Source organism: Anneissia japonica, unplaced genomic scaffold (genome assembly GCF_011630105.1).
Source record: "Anneissia japonica isolate Jap-2015-1 unplaced genomic scaffold, ASM1163010v1 scaffold26_len2425191_cov177, whole genome shotgun sequence".
Taxonomy (NCBI): domain Eukaryota; kingdom Metazoa; phylum Echinodermata; class Crinoidea; order Comatulida; family Comatulidae; genus Anneissia; species Anneissia japonica.
The window spans coordinates 236,262-260,646 of NW_022685220.1; the positions used below are offsets into that span (position 1 = coordinate 236,262).

The 24,385-nt window shown below is 31.7% G+C and overlaps 1 protein-coding gene across 4 annotated transcripts in view; it reads right to left on the bottom strand.

The window, feature by feature from the left end:
- LOC117108670 (LIM domain-binding protein 2-like) overlaps positions 1 to 24,385 on the bottom strand; it is a 46,485-nt gene that overhangs the window by 2,913 nt on the left and 19,187 nt on the right. For 3 of the 4 annotated variants that reach the window (XM_033250795.1, XM_033250778.1, XM_033250770.1), the window contains 4 exons: positions 7,006 to 7,128; positions 6,491 to 6,568; positions 5,860 to 5,983; positions 2,300 to 2,341 (listed from right to left, as the gene is read on the bottom strand). In XM_033250795.1, coding sequence (XP_033106686.1) covers positions 2,300 to 2,341; positions 5,860 to 5,983; positions 6,491 to 6,568; positions 7,006 to 7,128 — 367 coding nt within the window. The remainder of the gene's footprint in view (positions 1 to 2,299; positions 2,342 to 5,859; positions 5,984 to 6,490; positions 6,569 to 7,005; positions 7,129 to 24,385) is intronic. The other variant, XM_033250786.1, reaches the window with a different exon arrangement.

The following is a 24,385-nucleotide window of genomic DNA, read 5'->3' on the forward strand; positions in this document are numbered from 1 at the left end:
ATACAATCAGATCTATATGGTGAAAACCAGACTTTAATTATAACAAAATTATTATATTTTTATTGCACCATGCAAGCAGGCATAAAACATAGCATTTCCTTGTGATTATGAATAACCTTGTGAACTTTAAGCGATGCTAAATTATCATGTTATGTTCATGACATCTACTTTTGAGAGGAGGAAAACAATAAAATTAATGAGATTACATAATGTTACTACTGTAGCATGCTCAAAGGCACAGCCATTAAATGAAGTATTAAGGAAAGCAAAAATAACATTGAGAATTTCAGGATATTTTAGCAGTGGTTTGACTAAAAAAAAAAACAATTACGAAGATGTGGCATGGTGGTTACTTCTTTCACCAAAGATCATGGGTTCAAATCCTACAAAAGTGACAGGATTTTCTTCTCATTCCCACTTTCTCACCATACAATAATGTACTGAACAACCAAATTTATATCTTGACGCACACACTGTATTCATGATTATGAGCACACGCGTGACCGGCATTGTCTGTACAGTACATGTCCCTGTGAGCAGCAAAGTCTTTATTGTACACATCACTATGAGCATGTGTGACAGCCTCAGGCAGTGTCTGTACTGTACACATCACTATGAGCATGTGTGACTGACAGTGTCTGTACTGTACACATCACTATGAGCATGTGTGACTGGCAATGTCTGTACAGTTACATTTCACTATGAGCATGTGTAACTGGCAGTGTCTGTATTGCATGTGCCACTATGAGCATGTGTGACTGGCAATGCCTGTACTGTACACATCACTATGAGCATGTGTAACTGGCAGTGTCTGTACAGTTACATTTCACTATGAGCATGTGTGACTGGCAATGTCTGTACTGTACACATCACTATGAGCATGTGTAATTGGCAGTGTCTGTATTGCATGTGCCACTATGAGCATGTTTGACTGGCAATGTCTGTACTGTACACATCACTATGAGCATGTGTAACTGGCAGTGTCTGTATTGCATGTGCCACTATGAGCATGTGTGACTGGCAATGTCTGTACTGTACACATCACTATGAGCATGTGTAACTGGCAGTGTCTGTATTGCATGTGCCACTATGAGCATGTGTGACTGGCAATGTCTGTATTGTACACATCACTATGAGCATGTGTGACTAGCAGTGTCTGTAGTGCATGTGCCACTATGAACATGTGTGACTAGCAATGTCTGTACTGTACACATCACTATGAGCATTTGTGACTGAAAAAGTTGGTATTGTATGCGTCACTACGAGCATGTGTGACTGGCAGTGTCTGTACTGTGCACATCACTATGAGCATTTGACTGGCAAAGTTGGTACTGTATGCATCACTATGAGAATGTCTGACCAGAAGTGTCTGTTCTGTACTCGTCACTATGAGAATGTGGGACTGGCAGTGTCTGTACTGTACTCGTCACTATGAGCATTTGTGACAGGTAAAGTCGGCACTGTACGTGTCACTATGAGAATGCGTGACTGGCAATGCCTGTATTTACGTGTCACTATCAACATGTGTGACTGGCAATGTCTGTAGTGTATGCATTATTTAGCACATGAGTGACAGAGCTAACTGTCATGCATGTAAGTGGCAATATCTGTACAGTATGACTAACATGAGCAGGTGTGACTGGCAGATTCCGTACTGTATGTATGATTATGATCTAAAGATGTTTGACCGACAGTATAATGAGTACCGTATAAAGTAAACCTAATAGCAAAGAATTAGAAAACAAAATCATATTATCATACTGTACAACAAAAAAGTTAAAAAAATATATGCAATGGTTAGGAAATGTTTCTTTCTGATTTTTTTTACTCTCTCAAAGGCCACTTCATAAAGTTTATTTACAAATCATGAGAATGTTCTGTTAGTAGTCAAATAACTTATAATACCAAGATAGCGCTCCCTGCAATGTACGCGTAACAAATACAAGCATTGATTTTCAGTAAAAAGAAGCATAAAAGGTAACCATTTCTGAGAGAGGGCGTCCTAGTGGTTAACCATGGTTGTTACAGAATTTGCACGCAGAAATTGCGAGATGCGTTATCATTAGTTAACGATTTTTTATTTCCAAGTTGAAAATTAATCACTTTTGTGAGAGAAAGCACTATTATTACAGAATTTGCATGCAGAAATGGCACAGAACGCTATCTTGTTATTATAAGATCTTTGGTAGTAGTGTGAAGCACCCAGAGTGTGCTGCTGGCAGTGATTTGGTCAGGTTAGCTTTAGTGCAAGAAGCTTGTGAAACGGAAAGGAAAAACGATGGATGGAAAATTATTTTACCTTTCTTGATGCGTTCGTTCTCTTTGGCAGGTGCTTTGATATCTGAAAATGGAAGGTAAAGTGCAAGCTACCAATGTCATATTCTCAGGCGTACATGACATGGGCATAGGTCGGTCTAAAGTGTGGGGGTTGGCACCGTTTAGGGAGCTTTCGATTGCATGATGACCGTAAGACCTAAGTGATAATGACGTCACTAAGAAGTCATCTGCACATGTGAGAAAGTTGACTTCTCGTTATCGTCTTGATTCTAGACGCAATTTAGCCCGAATATAATGTTGTAAACATAACTAAGAATTGGCACGGAGGAGGAATCCATTCTAGGGCTAGGTTGTTGAGTAAAATTGAAAACTCCCTATTATGGAAAAAGGATGAGGAGTTGATAAAATCTATCAGTGGATTAAGGTTAAGGATAACAATTACAAAATTTATAATTGCAGTGCTACCCACTGTATAACCTATATAGTGACTAACTCTGAGACACATATAATTATTATTACTATAGTCATCAGTTAAATAGACATCTACATGTGTATATAGTAGATGTCTATTGTATACACATGGTGTATACAATAGATGTCTATTGTATACACATAGTGTATACAATAGACATCTACTGTATACACCCTGTGCAACAATCTATGTTTATATTCACATACAACCAGGGTCACATTATACCCCAGGCTGGAGAGAGACAGATGTATATATGGTGGTATCGTGCAGAAGGACACAACTAATATGACTAGAAACAATTTCTTGTGGTTTGTCTAAAGTTCACAGCATCAAATTAAAAAAAATGCAGGGTACAGTACTGTATTAACTTTTGTCTATTGTTTAACCAGGGAGTTGGTTTAACCATGGAGGAAATATATTAAGAATTTCCTCCATGGTTTAACCATCTATGGTTGTTTATTTCGTTATATAATATGGCCTTATCAAAATAGGATCTGCATGCTTTATATTCCTGAATGAGTTATTTTAGGTTGTGCTTGGGGATTGCTTCCGAGAGATGATAAGATGGCAATGAAGCAGGATGCACTGATAAAGGAATTATGGGTAAGAACAATTGAGGGCAGTATACTAAGTGATATGATGTTTTTGTTGTGAATGACAGAGGGAAGGTGTATACTGTGAGGGATAAGCTAATCTACTGTTGTACCAGATATTTCTAAGTTGGGTGCTGATTACACAGGGTAATGGGGGAAATTAAAACCTATCACGTTGTCAAAGAAGATGACCTTTTAATTATACTATCAATCAATTCTTAATTTCTGTACAGAGATTAAAAGCATGGTCTAATTATGAGGTCTGGGCTAATCAAAGATATACTGCCCATGTTAACCTTATGAACTTTAAAATAAAAGTTAATATTCAAATTTCATACTTTGCATTTTTATATAAGTAGCTTTCATTTAGAGAAGAACAAACAAAATTTTCTCCTACAAATGCAGAAATAAGATGGTTTTATATTATTTTTCATAAACCCTTTTGGCTTGCAATCAATTTGAAACATTTCTGTACTAAAATGTCTGTAAATTGACAAAAACTGACTTGTTTCGAACTGTGTCGTATTGTATTACAATTTATTTCACGCGTATTAATTTTAAATTTAATATTTTCATTACTTTTTTAATGTGGGTTTCAATATCTGACCAATAGCAACATTAATAAGCCTGTAGATATTTAAAAAGCCATAGCATGACTACTGGGCTAGTTAGAGGACATAGGCTAATTATAGGGCTTGATAAAATTTAGAGGCATGGGCTAATGAAAAATAGGACGAGATGTACAAGGGAAGTGTCACATGTGCCATGGGTGCGGAGTGATCAAATTGCAAACACTAAGAGTGAAAATTAGATTAATATACCAATATACCTCTATACATTTTCTTATTATACACTATTAATCATTATATAATCAATGGACATTAAAAAATCTAAGCATTCCAAGAACAAAATTCAAGAATTCGATCAAAAATATTGAGCAAGAAAATGAACATGTATTGTTAAGTATTCTAAATATAGGTGTTGGGGCCTTAAATACCAACCATAAAGCATACCTCAGTAAAAAAAGTACAATTTCTATTAGTTAACTAAAGTTAGGTGAAATTCTAGAACTTGCAGACATTAGCTATGGAAAGGTCTAGGGAGCCAAATGCATGTGGTTCTGTGTGTAAAGCAAGATATATAATGCATATAGGCTGAAGAAGCAGTTATCTTACAGTAATGTTAATGATATTCTAATAAATATAGTAATACAATAATAATAATAACTAAAATTACACCTTTTACACCACACAGTAAAAGCATACCCTCCCTGCGATGCATTTTTTTCTACGGTGGAAAATGTTATAATCTTTGAACATGTACAGTAAATAACAACAGTTGACAAGGGCATTAACGTTGTTAAGTTTCTTGAAAATAATTATATAGGAGTGGAAGGGGAGGAGGTGGGAAAAGAATTACATGTAGAGGGAAATGAACACAATTATTCTCCAATTACGAATATGCTGTACATGGGTAGAGTAAGCAGTGTAATGGATGTGTGATTTTTCCAGTTTCTCTTTTAGGTTGGAAAACTGTAACATCACTATAATGTATTTGTTCGTGAGAATTTTGAAGATGATGTCTCCATCGAACAGGGAAACAAAGTTCAAGACCAAGAACATTCAAAAGTATATAACGTTGATAAATGTTTCAACCTAAACATTTTGGAATCAGTTTTTAAGTGAATCTATTAAGATCACATTGTTTTCAAGCCTACTTTGTTGTTTATAAGATCATTTATCCAAAGATTTCTTCTTATATTGTGAATTGAAGAGGAGGGTGGTTAAGATGCTTGTCTTCCAATCCAAGGACCTGGGTTCAATTCCTGTCATTGTAACAGGATTTTTTTATAACTAACAAAACAACCCCACTCCCTAAGCCTCATCGATGTAGAGCACATTGTGTGTATGTGTCTTGTGAAGGGGTTGCCACATAGAAAAGTGATTTAGTTTTTACTGTTTTGTACTGTATATACTTTGCCCTTATGCCTAAAGTTGTATAACTGTCTAATAAAGAAACTTATTAAAAATGAATTATTTATAGGGTGTATTTTTTCCGAAGGAGTTGAGAAAGTGAAAGTGTTTAACACTAATCAAGCTGTTCCACCAGCAGATGTATTAATTATACATCAAATTAATTAAAATTCTAGTTTCATTTACATCAAACATGCTTCAACTGATTTAGAAACATGTTTACTACAAAATTAAATGAAATTATTTGATCATGTTTATTACATTTAGCTTTATATCAAGTTGTTTAATTAGTTGTCATCAGTAGTTAACTGAATATCCTTGGGCCAAATTTCCTCATGTTATATCCTAAATCAATTTGATACATTTTTTCTAACCTATCACTTGTTTGGATAAATACCAGCTATTTGTTTTCTACTCTATCATCTGATTGGTTAAATTTTTAATTAGTTACTTGAATTAGTTATTTTCTGACTGGCTAAGTTTAACCATGTGACCTGTTTGCTTATCTGGTTATGGATCGTTTCAGTGGCAAATGCGTGCTTACCTGGTGGCGCTACCATTCTTTGCCATTTCTGGAACAACGTTGCTTTGAGGCAATCTCTCGGGCTGAGGTTGTATGCCTTGTGACGTGACATCAACTCTTGCATGGGTTCAAGAATTACACACAGCTAGAAAAAGAGAAAATATTGCAGTTAACCGGGCCTAAGATATACTAAACAGCGAAATCAATCACTTTCATCAGTGGCAAACAAGACAAACATAAACACAAGATACCTTACAATAGACTAAATCTCAATTAAATGAGTCTTGGAGAATGGAGTTGTTTTGGTCATGCCAAGAAGTCTTGTTGTAATGAAAGGAATTGAACCCAGGGCCACCAAGGGATCATAAGGAAAGCATTTTTACCACCAAGCTAATCAACTCCACTCCAATGCCATCACCACTGCCATCCACACATTAGCATCATCTTCTTTATTAATTATTATCATCACTCCAATAAATTAACAAATTTTACTATTTTCCTTCTAATAATTAGAAAACTTTACTACACCACCGATATTGTTTAACCGGTATATTTACAACTGGTAAATGCCGAAAACCAAATTGATAAAATTTGTCTTTATTTATCACTCAAGTAAAATTGACCAGTATTATAGTACTATAGAACTTCTTACTCTGAGATAGTTAAGGGTGAAATGAGTAAGCCCTTGTCTTGTTACATTTTTCGACAGTTGCTCCAACATTGCTGGATCCTAAAAGATCAAATGCAACAAAAAAATTAATTATCAGATTTAATGCATGGAGCAAAATGCACTAATGGAAAAATAGTGCTTGGCTTATACATGGATAGTTGTAACTATCCATAATGAAACACTAATGCACGGTTTGGGATTGAAAAATAATGGCAGTACAATGATGATATCAAAATTGATTATTTATTGTAATAGTATTTTTTATTACATAACCTTGAGGAAAACATTTGCTAATAATAAAATCCCAGGGAATACATTTCAGGGTTGGCACAGTAGCTCAGTTTGGGGAAATACAGAAGTGTAATAATATATTTTCAATTTCAAATTATTTCATAACTTATTTATTTTTTTTAAATTGAACTTTTAAAGGTATTTTAAATATGTTAGAATGATTCATTTAAATGTAATGACAATTATTAAATGTTACTTTGATTTACCTGTACAGATATGACATTACGAGAGATCATCTCAGAATGATTCCTTATTTGGAAATGCCACGACCGTATGCGCATTAAATCATCAAAAGTAAACTCTAATGTTAACCTGCCTTCTGTACAAATCTGCAAGACATAAATAATATTTTATTTTATTATATTTATTTTGATGTAATAAGGTGCAAAAAAAAAAGCAGTGCAAAAAAAAAAAAGCAGTTGGAGTGCCAAGGAGTAGACAAAGCGGTCACAATAAGCCACTGTCGCCAACATGGTGTGCTGCACCAGCAACAAACACATTTACAGAATTGTCAAAACATCAAACATGCTGGATCCTGCACTAATGAAGCAATTGAATAAAAATATTTGGTAAATAATATCCTTGAAGTGTTTTGTATTTATGAACATCATCAAATTCATCAAAACTAATAAAGAAAAGAAAAATATATATGACAATTAAAATTTATTAGACATTATCAGAATTTGTTGACACTTAATTAAAAAAAAAGTCACTCTGCTTCTGTTCCTGAAACTGATGTCCACAGAGACAAGCAAGAATTTAATTGCACTAATTAAATCTGGAAGTAGGTTTTCAATCTACCGTTGCAAACCCTGCGACAGACTTGTTCGTCAGATAACTTGAAGCTAATGAACTTTCAATTTCGAGGGGGTAATGTGTGAAATATTAATAGGTCTAATGGCACAGCAAGGTTCCTTGTTTTTCTGATTCTATTCGGAAATAATAACAACCTGATGAGATAGATATATGTCAAATTTCATGGGTGGTGCCTATCATTGTCTTCTTGAATTCTGATGACTTGGATGTTGTCAATGGCACATTGTCTTAATTAATTTCAATACTTAGATTTTTCAAACAGTACATTTTCTTTTTAAACTCTGATACTTTGGATTTTTCCAATGGCACAATATCTTAATATACTCAATATTTTCCTTCTAAATGTTGATACTTGATATTGTATGGTATTCCTTTTTTCAATAATAGTACATACCTATATGTTATCCATAGTAGCAATGGTCTATGGTCATTTTTAAAAATTGACACTTGGATGTTGTCAATAGTAACAATAATTTTTTATATCTGGTATTCACTGTCCTTTGAAATTTTGGATCAAGAATTATGTTATTGGGACATTGTCTTTTTGAATTCTGGTACCTGGATATCGTCATTCATACTGTACATTGTCTTTTTAAAAAATTCAGCATCTGGATGTTCTCATTGATACATTGTCTCTTTGAATTCTGGTATCTGATGTTGTCGTTGGTATATAGTCTTTTTGAATTCTAGTACTGTACCTGGATGTTGTCATCGGGACATAGTCTTTTTTTAGTTCTGGTACCTGGATGTTGTCAGTGGTACATTGGCTTTTTTCAGTTTTGGTACCTGGATAGGATGTTGTCATCGGGACATTGTTTTTTCAGTTCTAGTACCTGGATGTTGTCAGTGGTACATTGTCTTTTTTCAGTTCTGGTACCTGGATGTTGTCAGCGGTACATTGTCTTTTTCACAGTTCTAGTACATGGAAATTGTCAGTGGTACATTGTCTTTTTAGATTCTGGTACCTGGATGTTGTCAGTGGTACATTGTCTTTTTTCAGTTCTGGTACCTGGGAGTTGTCAGTGGTACATTGTCTTTTACTCAATTCTAACCTGGATGTCTTTCAATCTGGTGCCTGAATGTTGTCAACAGTGCATTGTCTTTTTCAATTCTTGTACCTGCATGGTACTTTCTATTTTTAATTCTGGTACCTGGATGTTGTCAGTAGTGCAGTATTACATTGTCATTTTTCAATTCTGGTACCTGAAGTTGTCAATTTGGTATTTGTTTTCTTTAATTTCATATCATTTCCTAACATATATTTCTTATCTCTTCAATTTATATATTTATTGCTTTGAACAGCAAGTTTACCGGCACTTCAAGGCTGAAGAAGGTGTTACCAGGATACCAAAAACTCTCAAAGCAATAAACAATAACTCTAAAAGGTAAACTTTCTCTTGAACTTCAAATGAAAGAGTTATGTATTACTGTTCATGCTATAATTGTAAGGTTTTTTTTTTAAAGCGCTTAATTTTTTTTGTCTATTAAAACTTTCCATAGTTTAAAATAATAATTTTAACTTAAAAAACAAAAGGTTACACTCAGCAATAAACTTGGTTAGACAAGTTTCTCAAAATTGTCCAAATATATCTGGCATTAACATGCCGACGCCTTTACATTTAGGTGAGAGGATGCAAGTTAATTTCTTTGCCAAGTCACTTATCGCAAAAAATTGTGTTTAAAAAAATTTAATTTTACATTTTTAAATTGAACTATCAATCTTAATTGAACTAATTGCCACCTTAAATCTGTTCCAAGTTTTGATGTTGCTCCCTACATGTTTAATTCCACTTTACAACTAATTCACAACTTCAACATTCAATGGATTATTTCTTTCTAATAAAAATAATAATAAACTACTCATATATTAGCAGTTCTTTTCAACTAACATATTTTTGGCATGTACACAATGAATAAACAAGTGATTGTTTCATATGTTCAAATCCATACTAAATTGTTTATATTCAAACTGAATTGTAAATAATGTTTATAGTTAAAAAATGGTACAAGAGCATACTGTAAACTGTACAGTACTTATACTGTCCATCTTTGTATTCCAAAATGTATGTAAATATACAATGTAAATACTAGTATTAAAAATGTAAATATAAAAAATGGCAGAAATATATTTGATAATAGATTACTGTAAAACCTACATGCTTATTATTATATGCATATGAAATTCATTGCATCTGGAAATCTTTTGCAACACAAGCTGACTTTATATAACTAAAAAGTTATTGTATGATTTTTTTTACCAAACTTAAATTTTTCTAAAGTTTCTAAAGGGAAGATGTAACCATTATTAATAATCATCTTGTCACACCTATTTAAATGTCGAGAAGCTTTAAAAACACATTCTTTGAAAAATAATCTCTACAGAACTTCATTTGGAAACAATTCCCCCTCTCAAATGATTGTGTAAAAAAGACTACTGTAATAGAAACAACAAACAACAATAGATCAAAAAGTTTTACTACGGTCATCTATACCTTTTGACAATTAGTTTTGTTTGTGCTTTACATTTACAGACAGGTATATAAAAAATAAAGGTCCTAATTGATGGCCCTCAAAAATCCTCTGAACAATAAACTGTAGCATTGTGTTTATTTGAATAAATATGTTAATTCCACAAAAAGATATTATACATGCCTTAAACAGATCTCAATTTCTTGTCTAATAAATTGCTTCGAAGCTGCTATTGTACAGGATCAAGTATGTAATCCCAAAAGGATGCCCACATCATTGGACAGTTTAATGCATAGCAAGAAATCTCAACATAACATAATTATTTGATTTAAAACACTGTCCTAAACCAGTGTTAACAATTAGTGTGTTATACCCAAAGGCGGATACATTCACATGTTGGAATTTCGCTAAACATATTTCTGACTTAAGTCAAATTGATAAATACCCTCACAAACGCCTGCATTATTCATCAAGTCTTATGACATGCGTAACAAACATCCCAAAAGACAATTTAACAAGAAAGTAAATGGTTCCTGTTTTCGGTCAAACATTGATCAGATTAAATTGAATGACAAAAATTGAATAAGCTTGGGATTTAAAATGGGTGGGTGATCCTAACCTAGGGTAGTTAAAAAACAAGCAACAATTCAACAAGTTGTTACAACAGGGCCAAAATGAAAGAATCTACAGATTTTAAAGAGGTGGAACATATTATATGTAATTTAGCACTTAGATTGTTTTTCAATGGGTGGGTGATCCTAACAAGCAACAATCCCACAAGTTGTTTCAACACAGCGAAAATGAAAGAATTTTAGAGAGGTGGAACATGTTAATGTAATTTAGCAGTTAGATTGTTGAAAATAGGAATGCGAAAAATAAAGACAAAATATGAATTTATTTTCACATTATTCAATACTTTTAACGGACTTCAATACAACTACTCTATAGTGCACCATCGCCACACCCCTCCCCCTACCCAGCCAAATTAACGAGGCATGTTTACAAAAGCAAAATGTTTATAAAAAAAAAGTTGGTATACACTCTAATACTCCTGTCTTATTCTTCTAAATCTCATAATCAGTACAATTTCCAAATTATATGTTACAATGATACCTAATCCATAATTCACCAAAAATCATGCAAGATTGTAGTGAAATGTAGTAAATGTAGTTGGATTCATATAGTTGCTTTATACCAAAACAGTCTCAAAGTGCTCATACAGTAACTTGCTTTTCAAACATTTTACATCTTTTTATGATTCCAGCTGATTCTTCAATAAAGGCTATCAATATTTGGGTACACTACACGTACTAAGGCTTGGCCATTTTCACAAAGGATGTATATTCGACTTTTCAATCTGATGGTTAGTGAGGTGAAAGTTAGTGTACTGTAGTTCACAAACCAAGAAGGGTCGCATTGGAAAAGGGAATCTTCTTTCTTTCCTAATTGTAGAATAATGTTTAAAACTCATACTGTGCAAAAAAATATGATTTTTAGAAGATAGAAACAAAAAAAAAATCATAAAAAATATACCTGTAGGAAACAATTACAAACAGTATTTTCAGTAATATAAAGATAGTGATAATTAATCACTATCGATACTTTTTGCTGACACCTTGCATTTTTAACTAACATTAACATAGTAAGAACATTTTTAAATGTTTCTGGCTAATTTCAGAAGGACACAACATTCACGCCACCGAAAATAAGCAACAAAACAGTTTCATTATCACAGGAAACTCATAATCAGTATGTGCTACCTAATCATGAAATATGCAAAATCAAACATTAATTAAATAAATATATGGGGCACAAATCCGAACATGGAACGAGGTATTAAGTACTGTAGTTTAGGTTAAGTCAATTCTTTGCACATATTGTGGCCAATGAAATAAAATCTCTTCATTACATGTGGAAGTATTTTCAATTTTTAACAAAATTTCAAGTGTTTTTTTATTACTACACTTTAACAATACCCAGTAACCTATATTATATAACAGATGTATCAAGGAGGTACAGTATTCTTCCACAAGACCATTTTTTGAACAGACTATAAACAAACTTAACCATAAATTACTGTCATCACCTAAAACTACTGAAACAAATCTTTGACAATAAAAAAGTAATACATTAAAAAAAAAGATTAAAAAGCAATTAGGTTAAAAAAAAGGTGATGACATAATATAATCAATTCAAGAATTGTCTACGGTACAATTTTGACTCATTTTTTTAAACACTTGGTTATAAAAAGTTTAAAAGCATAATTATTTTCATTCAAAATATACTGCTGCAACCAAAATGAAATAGAACTTCGAACACTAAAAATAAACACAAGTTATCAACTTTTAATACGTCACAGATTTTAAAAAATGTTGTTAATGATTTACAGACATTTTACTACAAAAATCCTTAAAATTTGAAGGTAAACTGTAATAGTAAATTAATGGTATACTGCGAAGACTAGAAATGGTATTGAGTAACCATCCATTGAAAACAAATTCTTGATGTACCGTATCTTTCAGCTTTTTTTTCAATTTAATTTAATTTAATTTCTTTGAAAGCTAACAGTAATATTAATATATTAATAACAAAAAAAAATTAACAACAATTTAATTAATTTTTTTAGTCAAGTTTATAATAAATTCAACCTTATACATTAAATCAAATATTTCTATAGCTTTTAAAACATTATGAGTCACATGTATAACTGCACACAAATTTGTTTTAACAACTTTTGCATTGGTTATATGACAATCCGTATTGTAGCATTGATAAAGTTTTAATTTAATTGGATAATACCAAAAATTATATTCGTTTTTTACATAACTTTTTACAAAGTGCATGTGTGAAATGTAATATGACTTGATTGCAAACGGAATATAAAGATAATGATAGTAGAGTAAGTAGAGTAGTCAAGGTTTGTATTGCGCCTCAGTTATTTCACAACGTCCAAATAAATTTGAGCTGATTGCTAGCACTTGAACGACTTCCGAAAGGATATTAAAAGAATCTCAGGACAAACATGTTAGCTACTAGATAAATCTCGGGGGAAATACGAGTTAAGACTACCGAGTTACTCCAAAATAATTGAGGGTGTTTTTTTTTTTTTAGGTGAGAGGGGAAATTTCTGATACTGTGAAAGACTTGTGAGTGATGGAACCTAGCTGACTCACCTTGGTTTTTTTTACAATGAAATTAAGTGATTCGTAAATGTTTCCACACAAGTAGTTATCATAGGTCACCACCTTTACTCTGAGGCAACGAATATGTGTCCAAGCTGGTAAAAATAAAAATAGACTGACAATATTTCGGGCCTAACCCTGGACACACTATCAAATTAATATGAAGCAGGGAAGATGCTTAGAAGCTAAGTATTACCTGCCCAAATATGGAAATTGCCAGAAAGTGCATCACAGATAGAGATGTCAATTTGAACATTTGGGTTGTCAAAGCCATTATTCAACCTGGCAATCAAACACAGTTTTGTTATTTTCCTTTTAAAAAATTCATAGAAAATGAATTTTTTAAAAGGAAAATAACAAAACTGGAGATTGATTGCAATTGAAGGTTTGTTCTCAAAATTTCGAATCAATTAAATGCATTTTTGTCAAATAATTTATCTATTAACTAAATTAATTTGAGTTAACAAATTTTACAAATATTTAGTTTTTTCCAAATCAAAATTTCATATCAAAATTTTAATTTTTCAGTTTTTTTTTCAAAGTTGTTGGTTTTAATAAATACAATAAATAAATAAAAAATGTGCATCAAAAGTTAACAAAATATAATCTTTTGTTACTATGCTTAAACTACATATATTGAATATTCATGTTAAGGGTTTGGTTATGCTTGTGTGTTTTAATAATTTTTCTTGGGATCTCTTTTTTTCAAAGTTGTTGGTTTTAATAAATATCATAAAATATATAATGTTCAATGCATCAAAATTTAACATCTTTTGTTACTAGGCTTAAACTCTATAAATTGAATATTCATGTTCAGGGATTGGTTATGCTCATGTGGTTTAATCATTTTTTTTTCAAAGCTATTTTTACAAATATAATAAAATGAAAATACTGTAGGTACATCAAATTTTCACAAAATACCATCTTTTGTTACTATGCCTCAACTCTATACTGAAATACTTGTTCAGAGATTGGTGTATGCTCATGTGTAACACAAAATGTTTGCATATTTGTATATTTTAATAGTTTGTGTATAGTACAATTCTATACTCATAATATAATCATATTTAGTTACTTTGTATCTCATTAACATAAGAACCAATGGCATGTACATACCTGTTAAATGCTACAAGTGTAAATGCAACTTATTACTGTAAAAGCTGCACCATGGATTGAAGAAAGTACAAAGATAGTCTGCATATGCTAGAGTAACTGCCAGATTATATATTAATGATCTTCACAAAGAGTTAGCAATGAATTTCATATGGACTGTTAAATAGCAAGTTTAAACAATTATCAAAAAAAGGCATTGCAAGCTGTAATAACTACTGTATACGTTCCCATCATCCAATTACGAATTTATCAAATCAAGTGCAAGAAATTATGTTTCTCCCTTGGCAAAAATACATAGACTTTATTCTACTGTGCTTTAAAAAAATATACGCTCATAAAATTGGGGTGTGGCCTTCCCTTCTCAATTAAGTATGCAGAAAAACAGTTCTATTATTGATGGCAAATAAGGGTTGTGCCAGCACTTATCGACTCTGAACACCGCGCTGTGTAAGGAAAAGCCATCAGAAGAACAATTAGTAGCCTAAGTGGTCTAAATTAGAATCCAACTCTTTGGGTTACATAGCCTATAATTTGTGGTTTTCCTGTTATGTATGGCCTCCTAGACTCCAAGGCTGGTACTAAACTATTAATATTTAAGTTTTAAACACTGTTTCTTTGCCCCTTCATTGCCCCTTAGTTTGTCCCCATCCCATTTGCTACAGTTTACGCAACATTCAATTTCTCTGAGTTCAGAAATAAATTCAATCCCAGAACCTACTGTACAACTGCACATTAAAAAAGAAACTCATTACGTACGGAATAGTAATAAAGAACAATAAAAAAGAAGGGAACAAATTATGTAGGCATCATTTTTTTAAGGTATACTTTTATTATAAGTGAGAATTAATGAAACAGAGACAAAAAATTGATTCAGTTTTTAGTTTATGCTTGTGCCATGAAAAAGTTAGCAAACCACTGATGAATACGATGATGAAGATGATGATGAAGGTGATGATGAAGATGATGGGAAAGAAGATGATGATGAAAATAATGGTGAAGTAGATGATGATGCAGATGATGATGATGATGATGTTGATGATGATGATGATTATGATGATGATGATCAATGATGATGATAAAATATATGATGATGATGGTGATGACGATGATGAATATGATGATGAAGATAATGATAAAGATGATACTGATGATGATGATGGTGAAGGTGATAAGGATAATGATAATGATGTTGATGACACATAAAAGGTAAAGAAATGGGGATGAAGATGATTAGTATGCATGACGATAGTGATGTGATGATGACGTGGATTATGGTGATCATAATAAAAATAGATATAGAAAAAAAAGATAATTCTGGTGATGATGATGATGATGATGATGATGATGATAAAATAATGACAGAAAGGAAACAAATAATGACAACAAAAATATAACGGTGATGATGTTAAATAATAATTATTGTATAGAAAATGTTGTGAAATATTCTTAATTAACAGAAGACCTACACACTAACAATCATTTGGCTGTTGTACAAGTTCAAAACTTGATTAAAAATGTTAGCTACTACTGTTGCAATATCTAGGTCTTAAAAGGCCCAGATTTTATTGAGGAAATAACTGTCCAATATTTTTAGCATGCAATATTCTTACAATTAAAATATCAACAACTAAATTACACGCATTGCCAGTAGCTATTAGTCTGTTTACAAATTTCGCTAGGTTATTCAACTTTATGAAATTCTCTTCTAGAAGTACTTTGAAGTAGTTATATGATGACGGAGAAAAAACAGAAAGTGACGACAGCTGATAGAAAAGCTGAGGGGCGAATAAACAGTTTATGGAACAGCTAAGTCTAATAATCAAACTATATTAAAGTGGAGAGTGCAAATAGCATGGTCAGTTGTACTTGCCCAGGGTTAATAACAATAATTTCATATAAAAAACACCAGAATTTTATATTCACGAATAACAACAACTGCACTTCTCACATCCAAGTCATAAATACTGTACGTAAAGATAATTTTACAACCAATATTCTCATCTAGAAGTACTTTGAAGTAGTTATATGATGATGGAGAAAAAACAGAAGGTGACAACAGCTGATGGAAAAGCTGAAGGGTGGGTAAACAGTTAATGAAATAACTAAGGTTAATATACAATTTATTAAAGCGGAGAGTGCACAGTAGCTTCGTCAGTCATGCTTGCGCAGGGTTCAAAAGTTTTCTTATTAATCTTGCATAGAAAAGATTTTTTTAAATATTTACTGTACACTGAATTTGTCACAAATTCCAACTAAATTTTAAGCTATTCGTAATTAGACAAAAGGTGGATTCAGATTCTGTGAAAGCCAACCACAAATAAATTCTACGACCATTTATTTTTACAATCAAAATATGATTCAAAGAATTTTACAAACATGTATTATACAAAATCTGGACAACATGGGTTCGATTTCAACCTAAATCACTTGCCAGATTTTTTCGTATGTGTTTGAGGAATATAGTGAACATTCAGTATAACATGTCAGGCAGGGAAAAACATATTCTTATTACTATCTCACTATTTATTTATTTTTGTTTATTTCTTTCATAATTTGTTTATTATTTAAAAGAAAGTAAACTTGCCAATTTGGGACTCAGGGCGTGAAGAACTTTGTTTTTACTGTTTAAATTTTGGTATCACAGGATATGGGCCTAGGGAATCTAGATAGAAGAGGAAGGCAAGCATCTTAACCACCAAGAACAGCAATCTTTTATAAGGCCTACTATTCATTAATATATATTCTTTAATTATAATAATTATAATATTACATCCAAATAATATTTAGTATATCATTAAAAAAAAATGTATTTTCCTGTGCATTACATATTAAAAATGTATTTTTCTGTTTTACGCTAGGAATGAAATTTCTTAAAAGTAAAAGGGACTGAAATTTACTTTCATAATGTTGAAAGTAAACGTGACATTTGTCATGGGAAAATTGATCAACCTAAGTTAGACAAACAAGCATGAAAAGAACATAAACAAACATGTCTAGACTGAGCGTACCCCTACTAGATGACTCCGAGGCCCCTTGTTATTATGTTTACTTTTTTTATATAAGCACAACAGTAACTATTTTCTACAGGTGATAAATTACATATCTGTGGATAGTATTACTAAGGTGAAATCCTTTGAGGTACCGAAAAATTATTAATCAAATAAGTAGTTATTATCATAAAATAACATGGTTATTTTCTTGTGCGTAAAGGAGATCCGCGAAGATGGAGAAATTTAATTAATAACCATATTCAGAGAGAAAAATAAGGTTATACATAATGAATTGAAACATAAGTCACGCAATATCAAGGGTAGGTAATTTCATTTGGGAAGGACAGACTGCGGTTGCTATGAAAGTCACAACATCCCTTCCACACACAATACAGAAGAACACGCACACATGCAAAATAAGGCCGGGTAGATAGATTTTTAATAAGGTGAAAATTGAGGGGATGGGGGAATAAGGGTAGCCACCTTTTTTTTTAAGCACACATTTATTCACACACATGCACACTCTAATAATCACAATCATAATAAAGAGTAAAGTACATGTTAGGGGTCATTCAAGTATTATGTAACACAGAGGGAGGTGGGGGTATAGTGGAAACTGTTACAGTGTGTGACATAGGGGTGGGGGATGTTGCTTGAAGTGTTACATAACAAAATTAATTTTCATGGGAAGAGAAGAAATATTAAATATTCAAACTTGTATGATATTACTTTATTGAAACATATTACATCAGTGTAATAAAATGTAATGTAACACAGATGTGTTGAATTTGTGAAATCAATAAACAATGAAGTTACATCTACCATATCAAAAAATAACAAAACATCCTACAAATTTGTAGTGTAGGACAAATTTGTAGTGGAGGACATTTATCCTGATACTTAATGTTGTTCATCTGATTTTATTAAAAAAGTCAATATTTGCCAAAAAATGTGTTACATACAGTAATACTTGAATGACCCCTTATTGCAGAAAGTATGGGGAGGGAGATTGGCAGAAGGTCTAGCATGTTTTCATATTTTTTGGAGGTGGTACTGCAGATTGGAGTAGAATTTTTTTCAAATACACACATACACTCCAAGGCACACACATGTCAAGATACAACAGACTGGCCTGAAATAAATTCAGTATTCCTTTGAAATTTGGCAGTAGGAGGGCATAAAAAAATCATTGGTATGTCCATCATATTTTTTTTTTCTATTTTCCTATTTAAAAAAAAAATATATATATATACTGTCTCTTATACACATCTAGATGTGTATAAGAGACAGGTATTATACACATCTCATGGTTAATAATTATTTTTTTAAATAATAACTCTTTCCCCACCCCTCCTCCTAAAAGTTATAAAACACATTGATAAATATTTTAACTATTAAGGTTTACAGTGTAAGTCAGCCCTAAAATATCAAATATTACCACATGATTTTGGCAAGTAATAGCTGCAATATTTATAATGGAAATTAACTATTATAGTTTATTATTATTATGACACGACATTGGTAATCAATTGCTTTAATTTTTCTGAAATCTTGGCATGTGTAAAAAAACAGAAAGAAATCTGCTGATGTAAAAATGTTATTCCATAATTTTTTTTCCCAAAAAAAATGAAGAAAACTATCAATACAGTATGAAGATGTTAAGTTGTGCAGCTACTCCATGCATCTCAACTTTTTAACAGTACTTTACTAGATGAAAATTTTAAAATTTTCTAATTCAGATTTTTTTTAAATTAATTATTCTGAATTTGAATGTTCAAATATTGTGTTTCTAACTATCACTTTTTTAAAAGGATCTATATGTGCAATAATTTAATCATTAATTATTCTGAATTTGAATGTATATATATATATATATATATATATATATATTTTAAACTCTTTTCTATAATCAGTATTTAATGTATGTGCAACTATTTTATATATTTATCCTTTCGTATCATCAAAATAATGTATTTTCATTTATAATAAAATACAATTAAAATTGAATTGAACACTACTACTTTTTCCAAATTCCAAATGAAAAAGAAAAATCTTATTCAGTATGAAGAAGCAAAATAGTTCAGATTATTTTTTGAAGGGCTTACAAGATGAAATAGCAAATCCCAAATTCATTTTTTAGGTATTTTTAAAAGACTTTAAACTTAAAAAAAAAAAAAAAAAAAAAAAATCTGAACAGTAGTTTTAGCAATTATTGCAACATAACTTCTCTGTTATGATATGTATTAATCAAACCACCATTATTTAATATTTTATTTAGACTTGTTTATAGTTTGAAATTTGTTTTTTGGGTTAGACCACTCTGAACTCCTATTCTCCTATCCAAAATAAGAAACTAAAAAACAACATCGAAAATAGGAGTGCACGGTAATTGCACCTAGAAGCGCAGGAGGTGGATATTGCACGTTCATTTACCGGTGGATAAGATGTTAATAAGAGGAAACGAAATGGCTGCCCTACCCATGCATGTGTTTACCATTCCACAGAGATAATCTGCATTGGTTTTCCTCTACGGTGCGCCCTCATTACAGCCCTCCAACCCCACTATGGGATGAACTGTCAAACAAGGTTGCAGTTGAAATAGTCAAGAAAATAGGATGTCTGTGTAAAGCTATCGTTTAGGGCAAATGATACTAACACCTCAAAGTGATAGATAATTTTTTTTTTTTTTTTATAGAAATTAAGAAAATGTGCTTTGAAAAAATCAATTGATTTATTATGCTAAAGGAGTAAATTAGTTGAAAAATTAATTTTTATTTACACCTGAAACGATTTATAATGTTGTACAGTAGCTGTAATTTTGTAAGTTTCAATTTTAAATGTTAAGAAAAAAAATTGATGCGAGTACAATATATCATTCATAAATTATTTTTGTTATATTAATATTGTATGAATTAAACAATAGTTTAAATATTAATATTACTAACAATAATATTGATTAATAATCATAAACTAACTTTTAATAACATAAACTAAATAAAACCATAAGCACAAGATATTATATATAGACTCTATTCGTTAATATAAAATCATCTAAAAGTTTATTTTCAAAAATGAACAGAGATTGGTTTATTATTATTTTGTTATCCATGGTAACTGTTGTCATGACAAAATCATGGCTCATAGTTGCAGCTGCTCTCAGAATATCATAATGAATAGCAGTTGCTGAGTCAAATCTATGTATCACTCTTACACATCAATCAACTATTAAACAGTGAATAATAATTTAATATTAGAATTAGTATACAGTACAGAGAAGGCTTGGCAGTGTTGGGGCCTACACAGTAACTACTCACTAATATGGAATGTACAAGGCACTGTCAAATCAATCAAGACGCATTAGCAAGTAGTCACCTCTCAGTCGCTGAAAATAAACCAACGTGAGTATTTTGTGCAGAGTCACATGTGTTTGGCCGGATCTGCTCAGCAGCCAATGTGGGACTCGTTGCTTAATAGAACGCTTCCACATCCGACAGGGTCACATGTCGAGTGCAATGCGCAGGAGGACGCACATTTTGCAGCTCGCTATGATAACCTCGCTGCAAACTTTCTCTGAGCACTTCCGTATAAGATTGAGTTTAATTTATAATTTGTTGAATCAATTTGCTGAACTGCGAGTCTAACATGTAGTTGAATGCTAAGCTAAACAAGTTTTAATGTATAACGGTAAACAAGCAAGTCACATGATTTAAACAGTTCCGCCTGATGAAGAGAATTTAAAGCTTATTTGCCATGAAGTAATTAATTCTAATTAAAAATTGGAGCCAATGATTATTAAATATTTTTCCAGAAAGTTACTTTATTTATATATCAAACAGAAAATTGTCCTTGACTAGTTTATTACTTTGGCTTTTAATTTCTTTTTTATCTATTAAAGGAATCAATTTTTTTTTTTTTTATCTATTAAAGGAATCAATTTTTTTTTTTTAACCTTGCATTTTCGTTATATACTTTATAGAATATTAGAAGGGCCAATCCAGTCAAAATTATTTGGATTCCCTGATGCACAGGAGTGATAAAGTTTGGAATCTGTTAGAGAAAAATCCAGTAGTTTTGCTGAGGATTCAAAACGCAAGTGCACAGGAAAAATACCATCACCCAACATATAGCTGCTTAAGCATTCTTTCTGATACTGTACATATTTCAACTCCCACCCACCTTTCAGCCTTAGACTATTTCTTAACTGTCTTTGCTATGTAAATTATAATCATTTCTAACATGTTAGTAAAGATTTCTTCTATTACTTTTGCTCTTAAAAATTATACACGTCATCCGTGAAAGGGCAAATGTGTATTTTGTTTCTTTGTTGAAACAACCTAGGTAAGGTCTGGAATATGATTCATAATGGCGAGTTTGGGAGGAAACTATATTTTGTATATTTTGCATGCCAGTTGTACGTTATATACTGTAAATGTTATTAATTGCCATCTTGTACAATTTAAAAACCAAACATTATTTATTAGAACCCGCTTAATCCATCCCTAAGGTAAATATCATAATTTCAATAAATTTAAATTTACTATATTTTTAGGTGGATTTAAATGAATCAGTTTTCATATTTTAAGGAATGGCACTTAGCCAAATGACCAATAGTACACATGGTGTCAATTAGAGTGAAAATGTTAATATTATATTTTCACTGTAATTAATTACATTTTAACTGTAAATAATTACATTTTCACTGTAATTCTTTTAACTGTAATCACATTTTCTTTTTAATATTACATTTTCACTGCAATTGATTACATTTTCACTTTAATTGATTATAATTTCACTGTAGTGTAATTGATTACATTTTCACTGTAATTGATTACATTTTCACTGTAATTGACCGCAGGCCTGATACATATTCCCAGGTATAACCTTAACCATTAAATGTTACCTCTACAGTGTTTATAGTATACAGTTGTTCTTGGTATAAGTCATTTAAAATCTGACTGTAGTACTGTGGTCCAACATATCATCGATCTCATCACGAACTAACACAATCAAAGTAGATTGTGTTAGTTCGTGAAATCACAGTAGCGCGTCAAAACGAGCACGTATTGGTTGTCAGGCACTTTCGTATTCTTTATCACTCAAAAAGTCTGTAACAACAACAGCGCATATTTTGACGCGCTTTTGTGATTTCACGAACTAACACAATCTAATTTTATTGTGTTAGTTCGTGATGTGAGCGACGATATGGGGCTTGGCAAGCCAAGACCAGCATCAGTGTCGAAAACAAGGAAATTGACTTTTTAAAATATTCTCTAAATTATAATAAGTTTCAAAGTGATAGGCCATCTGGAATCGACTTTCTATTGCCAAAGGATGAGTAAAAGTATTACAGTTTCTCTGTACTAAAGTATAGAATACTGCTACATTCTTATGTTAATTACTCAGTTTAACATTTAGCAACAATAAGATGGCAAACCTTATATATTTACGATTGAAAACTTTGCCTATTTTGAATCAACTAAATCTGTCTATCTTAAGACTATCTTGTTTTGTTTTTTTTAGTCTTATTATTACACCATGGTCATTTGTGTATAATTTCGCATGAATTATGCACAAAACAAATTTGTTGATTGCTTTTAGAGGTCATTAAAACTTGGGCGTAGCAGGATATAATTTTTCTGCTAGGAAGTTTCAACTTTAGCAACATTAACTTAAAAACTCTTCACAAAACAAAACGTGCTCGCATTCTCATTACTTTCACTTTTGACTTCCCTCATCAACCCCCCACCAAATTCGACGTAAACAATTTCATATAAAAAACATCCATCCATTTTATAATGAAGTAATTTATAATGTAGAAAAATAATGCTTTCACCTTCACAAGGTAAAGGGGTGAGAGGGAGAAAAAACTATCCCCAACTGGTCTTTCCACTCTCCAAGAAAAGAAACTCCCTTCTTCGGTAATATTAAACCTAATGTATAGAGAAAATTTATGCGAACTAAAAAACAACAATGCTTTCTGTGAAGTGTATTAGAGAATAAGGAAAAGGCTTCCTGCCCTTTAACAATGGATGCTACGATATAGATAAGAAAGAGGAAATTCCTTCTTCTTCCTACAGATTATAGAAACAATGATTACACAACCGGGTAAATGATGAACAGAAAAAAATAATAAAATTATTCAAATCATATTATTGAAAATGATATAAAATCAAAATGATAACAAGGGAGGGGATGAGATGATTATGTGGGTTATGACAAGTTTCGACGTAGCCATTAAAACATGTCCCACTGAGCACGCCCAGAACTATTTCCTCATCAATTTATTTCAAGGATATTAATCGTGTAGCGTGTCTGGCTGGCGTAGCGGCAGGATTACTAAAGAGAAAAATATATAAACAACACGTGTAGCGAGCCTTAAGGCAGACCTGGATATCGTGACCCAATTTCACGAGAATAAATCAGTACGCTCATTCAACATCTTCATATATTACAGATATATGTTTGTGTGAATTCTATGTGTAATTTAACCATAATTAGAACGAGAAATAATATTTACTCTGTCACCAAATTCTATTTCTGAATAACAAAATTGTTTCCATTTCTTTCTCACTGTAGAGGTGAGAGATTCAATGATGTTCTGCATTATACAGTAGTTTCATTTGAATCATGAATATTAGTGTATATCTATAGTATTCTTGGTGTTATAATTGCCAGCATTAAATATTTGAATACATGATATTTTTAGAGGTAAAGAGGAAAAAAATATAATAAAAAAGATATATTATTCATACACTTGAATACTACTACAATACTACTACAATAATACAGAATACTAAACACTAACAAAATACAGCAGAAAACAAGGTAAACATCACACATGCCCACTCCACCCCACACCCTCCCCTCCCCATGTGTATGCAAATATCTCCTTACATACATCTCATGTTTATAGAATACAGTATATTATTATATAGGCAGATATTACATAGAAAATAGTGACAATAATATTTTACCAACTAAAACCAACAAATCAATGTTTCATTCTGCTCTATAGA